This window comes from Pezoporus occidentalis, unplaced genomic scaffold (assembly GCF_034315485.1).
Source record: "Pezoporus occidentalis ecotype Australia unplaced genomic scaffold, CSIRO_AGI_Poc_V1 ctg7, whole genome shotgun sequence".
In the NCBI taxonomy this organism is placed as follows: domain Eukaryota; kingdom Metazoa; phylum Chordata; class Aves; order Psittaciformes; family Psittacidae; genus Pezoporus; species Pezoporus occidentalis.
In genome coordinates this window covers 665,923-679,380 of record NW_026916052.1, presented here as the reverse complement: position 1 = coordinate 679,380, position 13,458 = coordinate 665,923, and the positions used below count along the sequence as shown (strand labels likewise).

Below are 13,458 nucleotides of genomic sequence, written 5' to 3'. Positions count from 1 at the left end.
TCGAGCGTCGGAGCCCTGTGGCCCTTCGGGGCGGGAAGACTCGGCCCGCCGGCGCACGCGGGCTGCTCCGGGGTCTCCATGGGGAAAGCCAGGGTCTCCTCAGCAGCTGTCCGAGCTTTGCACGTAAACCCTATCCTAGGCGCTGCAACCCAGGGCCACAGGAACCGCCGTACCAGGCACCCCCGGTACAGTGACTCGCGGCGGGCACCTCTCAGGGTGCCGATGTGGTGCTGAGGTGAACGTGTACTGATGGCCGAACTCGGCGCTGCTCAACCGCAACCGCCCCACTGCGCCTCAACACAATCGACTCCACCCCGTGAGCAAAAAGCGGCGGCGGCAGCTTCTAGGCGGGCCGGGGGCGGAGCGAGGGGCGGTGCAGCGCGTCACTCCCGCCAGCCGGGCCGCGTCTGGTGCGGAGAAGGTGGAGCGTGTTTTGTGGCTTTCGCCATGTCCAAGCACGTTTTTCTTACGGGACCCCCAGGTAACGGGGGCAGGAGGAGTTTGGGGAACGGGAGTGGGGGGGGCGCTGCCGCCGCAGGGGCTGCCCGGGGGCCTGGCCTGGCCTGGTTTGGCTCGGCTCGGCCCGGCCCGGCCCGGCCCGCACTGTGAACTTGCGGGGCTGCAAAGCCCTTATAGCTAAGGGAAGGCACCTGCTGGTGGACCCTAGTATCGGCCCAGAGTGCAACGGGGCCCCTTCTGTGGCAACCGGGCCCAGCAGCTGCCTGCCAGGCAACTCCGGCTGCCGGTGTGTAGGCCTGTAGCTGCTCCACTCCCTGAGTATTGCAGGTGGAGGTCGGAGCTGTCGCATTCGTTAATTTGCTCGTAATCAAAGTCCATTTTGGCTCCGTGTCTGATCCCATGTCATGTAGGTTTCTGGATGCTTCTGATTTGTGTTTGGCTCCAGCAGTTCGATGTTAGGGAAAAAAAAAAAACAAACCAAAAAAACAACTCCTGGACAGCTAACTTGCTTGAGTTAAGCTGCAACCAGGACACATTTCTGAGCACTCACCTTTTCTGGAACTTAATTATAGCAGTTTAGCACTTTCACCCTAAATAATGCTCAGTTATCTGGTATCGAGGCTGTGAGTTACGTCAGAGTGATTCGTGTCAGCAGCTCAGGGGTCCTAGTGATCACTGCATTTTGTGTGGAGCTGGAATCCCTTGTGATCATTGTGCTATGTGCAAAGGGTATGATAAGTGTCCCTGTCAATACCACAGTGAGGAGGAAGAAGAAACAAGGGAATAATTCCCTTGGGTCAACCGCAATATTGTGCAAAGAAATTCATTGTTTAAATTGCATGAATGTTCTTAGAAAAGGGGGGGGGGGGTAGGTAACTTAGAGATATGTCCTGTTACAGAACGTTGTGAAATCTGTGCGCTGAACAAATAAACATATAAGGAGTGGAATTTATGGGGGCTAAGATGGCGGTCAGACTTGTGATAGACATCTTCCTGTTAATGCATTACCAAGACGTTTAGTAACCTTTCTAAGATATTTCTTCACCCGGAGGCAAGACCCCAGCAACAGGAGGAAAAGCCCTGGAAAAGAAGACAACAGGATTGGCTGAAACCCAGGAAGCCCGGGAAAAGAAGACAACAGGATTGGCTGAAACCCAAGACCAAAAAGTATAAGAGACTATCCCCAGAAGTTCCCCTTGTGCGGCTTAGGTGGAGTAGAGACTCCCTGGCGCACCCAGCGCTGCTTGCTTATTGCCTTTTGATATTAATTACAATAAAAACCAGTTAAAACAGATTGGCGATTTTAGGTTTTTATAACAAGGCCGTATTGCTGAAATCGCAGCTGCGCTGGGCAGGGCAGGGCACGTCTCCAGGATGGAGGATCACCACTTCCCTAAGATTGTGTTTTACGGTGAACTCACCACCAGTTGCCGCAAGAGAAGTGTCCCAAAGAGGAGATATAAGGACTCCCTGAAACAATACCTCAGCCTTGGCCATATTGACTACCACCAGCGGTCCACCTTGGCCTCCAATTGGGAGACTTGGAGGCACACCATACGTAATGCTGTTGTCTCCTTTGAGAACACAAGCAGAATTAGTCTCGAGGAGAAAAGACAATGTAGAAAGAATCGTGCCTCACCTATACCACCTAAGGAGACCTTTTGCTGTGATTTTTGCAACTGGATTTGCCTGTACCACATTGGCCTTTTTAATCATCAGCAGGCTTGTAGTAAGCATGGGTAAAGCCCTTCCTAAACCTTTGTTCGTGAAGTCAAGCCATCATCATAGGTAGTAATTGGTATCCCAAGTAGGCGGACCTTGTTTGAAGTGGTGGAGTAGTTTGTGGGATGTAGTTATGAGGATTCAGCTAAATGTTTGATAAATAAGCCAGTTACTATAACTGCAAAGCTTTCTTTTATGTCTGGAAGTAAAACAGTGGGCTTAATTATCCTTTCAGTGAACCTTTTGCCAATGCCTGTCTTGTCTGGGATTAACTTAGAATTAATTGCTCTGCTAGGCTGAGATAGCAGTACATTCCACCACCATCATTCTGTCTTTCTGTGCGCTTGAATGAAGGCAGCCTTCCAGGAAGGCTTGCTCAGGCCTTGTCTCTGTTCATTTAACTGAAATGGAATGTACTGTTTTGATTAGCTAACTGTAGAATTTTAAGCTTTCTTAAACTTAGTTTGAATCATTTTAGCTTTCTTTGGCAATTTATTGAGTGAACAAAAGTAGAGATGGCAGATTTACTTAGCCAGATTAGTATGAATTTGCTTATAGAGACAAGGCCTCAGAAAGATGGTAGATACCGACAGTGCCACACTTGTCATTTTATTGTTGTTCAAATGCCAGGAATCCCTTTGGCTTCAGTTCTGAAAAGTTGGCTTAATGGTTTGACTAGGTGCCCTTGAAGCCACAGAACATTTTGTTATTGATACTACTAAGAAAGTAGGTCCTAAATGTGCTTAAAACTTAAGCAAGGAATTTGGTATGTACATGTTAAAATGCCATCTGTTCGCACCATTGGGCACCTTACATTTGGTCTATATGCCTTGTCTCCAGGAATTTGAAGGTTTATTCTGCAGGATGTTTTATATCTTCTGACTTTGTTACAGCAATTATTAAAAGCTAAGTGATAGCACTAAATTTTGTGTGAGGTGATAAAGTTGAGTTTAAAAGGAGATTGTCAAGGGAAGTATGTGTGCAATCATAAAGGAGAAAAAAATAGATCATTGTGGTAAAAGAGGGTGTCTGGAACATGGCCGATGTTCACACCGTAGAAGGTCCATCAGACTGTGCCAGTAAACATCTGGTGGCCAGGGTTTTAAGGATCTGTGTCAGGGTATGAAAATAGGAACACAGGATAATTCATGTGAGAAGGGACCTCAGGACATGTAAAGGAGGGTCAGCTGTGAGGCCAGACCAGGTTGTTCAAGGCTTTATCTAGTCAAGACTTGAAAACTGCAAAGAACCTGAAGACTACATAGCTTCTCTGGGCAGCCTGTCCCTTGGCTTGATTGTCTTCATGATAAAAAAACCTTTTCCCTATATCTAGTCAAAACCTCGTACTTCAGTTAGCATAAGAAGCATGTTTCTTATTGGAAATACTTTTTGCCATGTAGGACCTGATCTCAGGGGCACTGGGTGCTTCCAATTTCTAGGACATCAATAGAGGTAGTGTGTCCTTTGTGTTAGGTAGGCTTCTGGTAATAGCAGTTAGCCTTGACTTTATGAGCGAGGGATAAACTCAGCTCTGTTTTTAAAGAGTAGTGAACAGCAGTGGTGGAAAGGGAGATGCATCAGTCAGTCTTCCAGCTAGCTTGAGTATCAGTTGTGTAGAAGTATGGATTTTGTGTATTTACCTGCCTTGGGGCAAGCTTTGCGGCTTGACCGTGTGCTATCTAACATAAAAAGTTCAGTGGTAGTCTGGAATATTTGTACCATTCTGTTAAGACTTCACTGTAGACTCACTTCTTAAAGGCTAATAAAACATTACAGTGTTGGTACAGGATGAACTTTAAAAGGTGCTTCTATTCTTTCCTACCATTTTAAAAAAGCAATTTGCGGACTTCAGAAAGTAATCAATGCTTCTGGTGAACTGAATCATTACTGTGGTGCTTAAAAATGGGATTTTAGTGTAGAAGATTAATGCTGTGTGCTTTTTGTTTTTTCATTTTTAGGGGTTGGAAAGACTACTTTGATCCAGAAAGTCACTCAAGCTCTAAAATCCGCAGGCACTTCCATTGACGGATTTTACACAGAGGAAGTTAGAGAAGGTGGCAGGAGAACAGGTTTTGATGTTGTCACTTTGTCTGGAAAACGAGGACCATTATCTAGAGTCAGGTACTGAGATTTTAATAACTGCAAGTGGCTATTGTTTTATGCTTCTGCTCTAGCCTGTCGGCATGTTAAGTGCTCTTTCAACAGGGGATTTCCAGCACACATATTGCTTTTATGGTCAGGTTCTTTGTTCAGTTCTTGTATCAGCCAGGACACCTATATGGTGTATGTAGACAATGTATGTTTCTACTGTGTAATGAAATACTGAAAATGTACTAGGGAAGGGTGTTCTTTCTTACTGCTTATTTTACACCAGATAGGAAGGAAGCACTGCCGAGCCTTTTATTGTGAGGCTAAGGCTCTTGGTTTACAGAAATAACTTTTTATAGGCAAGGAGGAACATAATTTTTTCCACAAGTTAATTTATAGAGACAGAAGTGGAAAATAAAAAAGAAATTGCATATAACATTGTTTTCCAGAGCCACTGACTGACCCACCAAACCCATATGTGAATTTTAGGTAAGAAAGAGCTTTGGATGCCCACTAAGAGTGGGGGCCTCTTGAAGGGCAGAGGGGCTCACAGTCTCTCCTGTTTGACTTAGCCTTTCGTGCCTTGTGCAAAATGTAGTCTAGGTCCAGGTGTGCCACTAGCATCTCCCTCAGACATAGGTGATATTACTAAATAATTTGCATGTTGGTAATAAAGGAAGTTTGCGTAGGATAGTGTGATGCAGCAGAGGCAAACTGAATATTTTTCTGAGATTGTTTAGGGGTTTTGCAGCCCATACTGGGATTTGGGCTACTTCTGTGTCTGTAATGTCACCAAATTCAAAGATCTGAACTGAAGGCATGTACTTTGATTTCACTGTAAATATACCTTCTGGCTTTTAGATCCCATTGTCCTTCCTTACACTGTTCAAATTGGAGTTTGCATAGTTGTGAAGGTATCTTATCCTGTATTTATTACCTGATAGTGTGCTTGACGCAATGTGACTTAATGAATGATTTACAGAGTTTCTTTGCTTTCCTTAGAAGAATTAAGGGGATCTGACTTATTAGGATAACTTCTCATAAATCCACTTGAAATGACTGCAGTGAATTTTCATTAAACTCATTACTTAAAAGGAATTGTGTATCTCCTTTTTTCAAATTCAGTTCTGATTCTTCTGCTTCAAGATGTGAATGTCGGGTCGGACAGTATGTTGTAGATGTTGTTTCATTTGAGCAGTTGGTTCTACCTATGCTGAGAAATGTGAGTATTCTATCAAAGCTGCTGAAAAAATGATGCTTTATGATAATCAGTGTTATTGGAAGGCCCTTCTAGAGCGCTAGTTTTAGATATTAATAAATGGCCTATTTCTTTGGTATCGCTTATTCCAATTGACATCAGGAAGCTGGAGGGGCAAATCTGACTTGCTCTTTTGTGCTTAACATGGTGTTTGGGGAGATTACAGTCACCACTCATTCCTGATCTGACATCACTCTGTGAGCAGGACCTCCTCAGCCTGAGAGATAGCTGATAGGAAGTTTCTTCCAATGCCACTGTCTTGCATATTGGAAAGCAAACAAAATGCATGAGTTCCTACTGCACAGAACTGGGTGGAATCAGTGAGTGAAAGAAAAAGGCCTTTGTTGCTGCTCTTTACAGCCCTTTTTTCCCCTCTTGTTCCAATTCCCATCTTCTTCCAGTAGAAACATTTGTTTCTTGAATCCACTGGTTACTTTTTATTACCACTATGTAAGTACCTGCAGAGTGGTAGGTTTTAACTGATAATAGCAGCCTGATAATTAGTCTGCTGCAGAAGGAGTGGTCTGACTGTAACAAGACTTTCTACACAGTCTTTTTCCTATCTTTCTCCTGACATTTTATTCTGGCCTTTTGCCTTCTCCTTCCTCTCTCTCACTCCTACCTTTTACCTCTCCAAAATTAAACAAGAACAGATCTGGTTTTGACATATATCATAAGCAGTGTGCAGCAGCTACTGAACTGCACTACTAAAAAGATCGTATTGTGATTTTTCTGCTCTGCCAAAGCTCAAGGGGCCAAGGAAGAAGAGACTTTTTATTTGAACTTTGAAAGAATAAAAAAAAACCCCAACAACCAGAGGTGCAAGGAGCAAGAATAAGATTGAGGACCTGATTCTTGGTTTTGTGAAGGAACATTAAAGTCTGAGAGCAGGGAAGCAGAAATGTTGGGGGCAGGGAAGAAAGGAAGTATGAATAAAATGGGGCATATTTTCATTTATTTAATTTCACTGTAACTTGATTTACTATGTTAGGAAATAGATAGTTTAATAAAACAGACTTCATTAAGCCAGCACTGTACTCAGAATCCTTTTACTGATTGTATGTGAAGTCCAGGAGAGATCTTGCTGTAGAAGGGTGTTAGCACTGTTGAGTTTTTCTGGTTGTTAATTGGCTTTGTCATTGAAAGTGCTGTTAATCAGTTATCAGTTTTGTGGGAATGCAGTCATGCATGTAAGTGGCACAAAATGGAAGTTGAGGAGAGTGAGGAATATCATAGAACAGAAACAAGAAGTGACGAAGAAAGAGGGCAGGAGAGTCATAGGTATGGTCTGGTTTGATCAGAGAGCAGGACAGAGTGGGCATTTTCCCATTTAGTCTTCAGGACAGATTCAGCTCACAAGGCTTGGATCTCATTCACTGCAGTAAGAACAGGGATAGATCCTACAGTGGATAATCTGTCAGGTCTGAAAACTTTACCAGGCAGGACTGAGGATATTTTTTTCAAAGCAAAATGTTCTGTTTCTCAATGTGTGACCTAGTGACTAGTATTGGCTTTTTAGCTCACTGATCTATAAAAGGATTTTAGATAAAACAGCTACTCAGCAGAGACTTAGCTTGAAAAGATTTTAGGATGCATGTTATACACTTCTTCCACTTTCCCAGAAACAAATACTTTGCCTTCACAGGGGAAAATATTTTGATTTCTTTTTTTCCTTCTTTTTTATGTTCTGTGTGATATGGCTGGTATTGGTATATATTCATGAATCTACGGTGATGTTTTGACTTGAGTTGATTTCCTCCTCACTTCTGTAAGTGATGGAGTACAGTTCAAGGTTACTTTTACCAAGAGAGGGTAGGCAGTGCACTTCCTTTTCTGCTGAAAAGTTCCTCTGCTTTCCAAATTGCCTTTTCTCCAGTGGCATTCACCTAAGTTCTCTCTTAGACTTCCCTGCTGCTCACACCACTCTGCAGCACAGTGCTATTTGGCACAGTATTCGCTTTATGAAAAAAGCAAACAAACCACAGATATGGTCAGTTGCTAGTATGGTGCCTATCCTGCAATCCAGGGGGATGGTAGGACTATAGAATGAGCTGTATCTTGACAAAGAAATGGAAGATGAGTGTTCTGATGTGAGAGAGGCTTGGAAATAGCTTGGTTCTTATCCAGATAGCTTAGAAGAAAGCCAATTGTTTTGAGAGACATGCTAGTTTTGACCATTATTTGACCCAGCTACAAGAAGAGACATTTCCAAATCAAGGTTTAATGCAAATCTTTTATATTTTTTTTAATACTTGTGTGGATATTCATCTATTCTAAATGCATAATTTGATGGGAAGAGTGAAGTTTGAAAAATTGGTGTCCCTCAGATTGATTGATGGCTGCTAGTAGACAACATGCAGTTTACAATTGTCAGATAGCTCATGTAGGACCACTGTGAGAATTCTGCTTTGAAGGCAAACTGATATTATGGATATTTCATATCGTAGTGAGCTTTTATGCTGTATATATATTTTCATCTTTCCAAAAAATCTGTGCTGAAATAGAAATGATTTATAAGTCTGTCACCAGCAGCAGCTTTGACTTCTCCAATTTCCACCTATATTACAATTGAATTGATTTCTTTTGGAGTTATTTCTTTTATTAGCATAGAAATTATTACTGTTACTTGTTCTAAGTTCTGTATTGTTTACAGTCTCTTGATGCACTTTTCCACAGGTAAACCGTAGCAGTGATGCAGAGAAAAAAATCTGCGTCATAGATGAGGTTGGTAAAATGGAGCTCTTCAGCCAGGCTTTTATTCAAGCTGTTCGTCAGACACTCACTGGCTCAGGGACTGTGGTGCTTGGAACTATTCCAATACCTAAGGGAAAGCCACTGGATCTTGTTGAAGAAATAAGAAATAGAAAAGATGTTAAAGTGTTCAATGTGAGTAATATTTAATACCCTTAAAGAGCCTTCTGTTCTAGGTTGCTGGTTTGTATTTTGCTCTGCTTAAAAACCAATTGTTACTACCAGTTGATAGCTGTGGGTAGCTTATATGAAATGAGTTTTTCAGTTTCTGTTTTATTCTTAATGGGCAGGTGTTCACCTTATTAAAAAAGAAAAAAAAAACTTACATTTGACACTTACCATAGCAGTCTTACACAGCTGGCTTTGCTTGTGAGGGGCTGCAGAAGTAATGATATAGTTGTTTTAAAAGGTTTTCTTGCTCTAGTATTATTGCCATGTATGCATTCATTATTCCTGAGTGTTAAATCTTTCAAAGTACAATCAGATTTTTGAACTTACTTTCTTTTTTAGACTAACATGCAGAAGTCTTACTAGTAATCATATTCAAGGGAAAAAAAATGTAGTGGAGTTTGCAGAAATCGCTTCTAGAGGACAGACACTTGTAAATGGAGTCAGTGAATCAATTTTGGAATTCATCATGTTACTTTACAGACATCATTTTCAGAATATTAGGGTCTCAAAGTGCATTTCTGATCACTTACAGGGGGGTTCTCAAAAACTTAACCACAACAAAACGTAGCCTGTTCACAGGAATACATGTGTGAAGCTTCCTTAACATCTGCAAATGTCCTGGATGCTTCACAAAACCAAGCTAAATGCAACCCCCACTCTTTTGTTTTCTTTTTCTACTCAGTGTATACTATTTGTAGGAGAGAGTAAGGCTATATATCCAAAACTGAACTATAAATTATAAATTCAGGAAGTGGGAGGTAAACATCTTGGCTTAGTAGCAGGGTTAATATGCTGTAGAGCAGTATACTGCTGCAGCCTGTTCTTTATCAGATGCATGTCAGAGTTTTCATCCGAGTGGATCAGTAAGGAAAATACACTATCTCAACAGTTTGCATTGAATGATCTTAATTATTGCAGAGAAAGCAAAGCCTCCAACTTCTTTTTTGCTTTTCAAAGTGAGACTTGTAAAACTGTAGAGCTTGGAAAAGTTCCTCAGCTTTTTTTTTTGGTGGTGGTCACATTATCATCTTCAATTTCTGTTGTTTTTTTTTTAAATTAAATGCCTGTTAAGTGCTAAAGCAACCCTATGAGCAAAGACGAGACAAGATTCCTTTACTCACGTAAGCATTTGGCTCTTACTGTTCCTTTCAGAGATAAAACCCCAGGTTTCCTACTGATAAGCTTATGTGTGCTGTTAGGCTGCTGAACAGGGATGCATGTGAATGTGAATTTTATGTGGCTTACTTTACAGTGGTATGACTGGGGAAGAGGGAATGGAGAATGCCTCCCTGAAAGTAACAGATGTTCAGTACTTACACTGCAGTCATGACAAGACAATAATGTGCTAGTGTGTGAGGAGGAAACACGGTGCTAGAAAACAGCATTTGGCTCTCAGGGAAGCTTTTGAGGCTTCTACTGTCTCCCTTTATAGGTGGTGTTCTGAGGGCATATGCCACTCAGCCCCAAGTTGCTAGCTATATCAGTCTGCTGATACACCTTTCTCTTAAATACTGACTGCAGCCAGTGGAACTCTTCCTGTAAATGTCAGTGGAGCAGTGTGTTCTTTACTGCAAAAATGAGCCATCCTGTTTATGCTTCTGAGGTGCAGGTTTCTCTGTTTAAGTAGAGTTTCTGGTGAATCCATTAGCCAAAAGCATGGGTGTGAAATGTGTGGCAGACTGCAATAGTTCCCAGGTGGCAGAGACCTGCTGTGCTGAAGTCTTACGCAGGAGGGCATCTGTCTCACTTGCTCCAATGACACAAGACGTGTTCTTTCCCAGCTGGTTAAAACGTGTGCCTGAGTAGGAACAGAACCTGCCCCTGGGGAGTCAGAGGTGTTACTAGCTGAAGTAAATACTGACTCACCAGCTGTGTTCTTCAAGGGCTGTGGATTGGGGAGAACCTGGAGTGTCCAAATAAGCTCATAGTCAGTAATTCCTTACTAACTTTTATGGTGCCTCGAAGTGTGCAGAAGTAGGTGGCCACCTTCCAAAAAAGTTATGCCTGCTTTGTCGCTTCATAAGGAGTTAGGCTGCACTCAAGTAACTTAGTAGAGTTTTGTCATTCTTCTCTTAGTGTCAGGAGGAGAGTTCTGATGTTTGACACTAAGAGCAGAGAGACAGCTGTTTGGGGTTTTACAGTCCCTTTTGTCTTGAAAGCACATTCAGTTGGTGTAAACGGGCCCAGATGCCCTAAAAGCATTTGACAATTTGGTCCCAAATGTTTAATTTATTATGCTTAGAGCACTTAATGAGAGTAGCTCTGATATTTAACACATTTCTTTCCATTGTTGCCCAGTTCCATTTTGCTGAGAACCAAACTTTCCAGTGAAACTATAGAGGCTCTTTTAGCACTGCAGAGGTAATGATATAGTCTGTGTAGTTTTGCAGACAGCGTCGTAAATAGGATCAGATTATCCTTAGCAGCTGGCACATACTCATTTTTTCCCATTTTCCCATCTATTAATTTTGCTTCCATGAAATCCATTAGTGAAGTTTGATTGCATATGCCTTTTAAGAAAGAAAATAAATAGCTAAATGGATCAGAAGAAGAAAAAGGTTCCATTTGAACAGATTGCACAAGAGGGGTTTCGTAGATGGTACTCTTAACAGTTGGGGAAGAAAGCTTTTGTCCTCTACTGTTCCCTGCTTGGAGTCTAGGTGGTAGTTTCCTCCAAATTGCCTAAATGCTTAGAATAAGCAGCATCTACAGTTATTTTCAGCTCCCTGCCTAAAGAGGTACCCATCTGTTTGTGCACTCAATATAGATATTGGGAGATTGGTTCTCTCTAGAAAAGCTGCCTGCACTGAATGTCTCCAGATCTTAAGAGGAGACCTCTATCTATGAAAAAGCCTTTGTAAAAGAGTTGTGAAAATTTCCCAGCACTTGGCACTTTCTCTGTGCTGTCTCACTGGACTTCTGGCATGTAGGTATGGAAAAGGGATAGTTAAAATGTTGTATAGTTTTTGTTGGCTTTGAGACAATGGGAAGAGCTATAAAATGTTCAGAAGGTCTTTTGGAAGTCAGGATATCAGGACACTTGCAGTGAGTTTGGCTGATCTATGCTCTATGCCTTGTTTACCTTGGGGTCTCTCAGTACCTTTATTGAAGAGCAGTTTCATTCTTTGTTGTCTTGCTGTCTTTGTTATTATGGGGTTTTCTGTTTATCTTACAATAGGCTTGGAATGATACTTAATAAAACCAGCAATATTTTCAGGCAGATCTTCCCTTTCCTTCCTTTGGGTTTGGTTGGCTTTTTTTGTTTGATTGTTGTTTTTTTTTTTTTTATGTCACTTTTTCATCAGCCCCATGTTGATAATCTTTGAATTCAGGTGGCATAGGCAGGGCCACCATCTGTAAGTTTACGGTGTTAGTTTCCAGGCATCCTGTCTAAATGCTGTAAATAGCAGTAGGCTCCCATTTAGTAATAATAAAAACAACAGCAGTAATACTTTCTCCTGTTCAGAATTGACTGTAGCACTGGAAGGGATGGAAGGGAAACCTGTCTGATCCGATCTTAAATGCAGCTACAAGGAAAGCAGTGAAACCTTGCTGGTAGAGAGGTTTATGCCATGCATAGTGTGGTGTCTCCTTCCTCATAAAGCAGTATTTCTCAAACTTTGTCAAAAAAATGAATGCCCTTTTTTTTTTTTTTTGGCTCATCTGTCTTTGTCTGAGTTATTCCTGCCCTCTTTGCAGGGATCTGAACAGTTGGGAAAATTCCTTAGGCTTTTTAGAATGAGGCTTTTGCTGATACTTCATCATTGCTTGTTAACCCTCTCATCACCCCAGCCATCTCCCCAGGTTTTGGTTGAGTAATGCACTGTGGGTGACTGGGCTCTGTATCAGTACCCAGTCTACCAAGAAGGTGTAATTTATACCCCCCACCAGCTCTGTGTTTCTATCCTGCAATGCTAAGGCTTCTCAGATTAGAGTTGTGCTACTGAGCCTGTTTTAATTTTTTTTCATTACACAAGTTTTTAACTAGCTCTGTCATCCTAATAGACACAACCCTTTCAAGTACTGAAGGCGTAAGAACTACTTCATAGCAGGAAAATTATGTTTGGTAATTGAAAAGGATTTCTAGTAATGACAAAAGAACATGCTGGTTCTTCGAGTGATTCTTGTTAGTTATTCAAGTCCTGAATAATACGGCAAAATACCATGGGTAATTAAATCAAAAAGATCACTGAATGTGCAATTACATATGCAGGTTTGTGGCTTTAGCTTATTGTGTTCTCAGTAGCAGAAGGTGGCAGGTGTTTGACACTCAGCATTCCTTCACTGAGAAAGAAATGCATTTGAATTTCTGCTTTGTTTGTTTTTGAAGTAAACACTAATATAGAGGTTATTCATCAAATTACATCAGTTTTAATTTCTCTTTCTCTAGGTTAGTAAAGAAAACAGAAACAGCATTTTTCAAGACATCTTGGCAGCTGTGGAATCCTGCAGAAAATGAAGACATTTTGTTGCCTACAAACACTAAAGCTTCTATTTCAACAAAACATTACAAGGTTTTGCAGATGTTCTAGTCTGTCCTTCCTGCTTTAGTCCCTGGAGGCTTTACTGGAGCCTTCAGGGTAAGCAAGGTAAAGCTGGTAATGCTCTAAAATGTGAAAATGAGCTAGCAGGCTTCTTGTTTATTCAGTTTACAAGCTGATCCATTCAAAAATTTGAATAGATGCATAGTTAATATCCTGTTCTGATCTGGGTATTTGGAAGTTAGGGGGTCCGACTCTCATTCTAGTTACACCATGCAAAAGCATCTTAGTCTTTCAGAGTGTGGTGTGACATGTTCTGCTAGACAGCAATTCAGTATGGGGAACTTGGGACCTGGTATAACAAAACAGAGCCCTGCCCAAGATGTATGTGTGCTCTGCCTGGTTTATGTAGAAATATCTTTGCTGCCAGTGACCCAGCTCATGTGTATCCAAGTGTGATTCAACATGGGTGCTGACTATTAATGAGGTAGAAGGAATAAGCAGATGCTTTCCCTCCAGTCTTTCCAG

The 13,458-nt window shown here is 41.6% G+C and overlaps 1 protein-coding gene across 1 annotated transcript; it reads left to right on the top strand.

Annotated features, from left to right (window-relative positions):
• The first annotated feature begins 374 nt into the window (after window positions 1–374).
• Window positions 375–12,954, top strand: NTPCR (nucleoside-triphosphatase, cancer-related). Its single transcript, XM_062641655.1, has 5 exons — window positions 375–481; window positions 4,140–4,302; window positions 5,395–5,491; window positions 8,204–8,413; window positions 12,840–12,954. Exons 1-5 carry the CDS (start codon window positions 448–450, stop codon window positions 12,906–12,908), a joined length of 573 nt encoding a protein of 190 aa, XP_062497639.1. The 5' UTR covers window positions 375–447; the 3' UTR covers window positions 12,909–12,954.
• The last annotated feature ends 504 nt before the right edge of the window (window positions 12,955–13,458 follow it).

What these genes read in the sequence shown, in the direction of transcription:
- NTPCR (XM_062641655.1), top strand. Translation starts at nt 448, where the DNA reads ATGTCCAAGCACGTTTTTCTTACGGGACCCCCAG. An exon ending in TTTTCTTACGGGACCCCCAG is followed by an intron (nt 482 to 4,139) that starts GTAACGGGGGCA and finishes TTTCATTTTTAG; the next exon opens with GGGTTGGAAAGACTACTTTG. An exon ending in AAGATGTTAAAGTGTTCAAT is followed by an intron (nt 8,414 to 12,839) that starts GTGAGTAATATT and finishes CTCTTTCTCTAG; the next exon opens with GTTAGTAAAGAAAACAGAAA.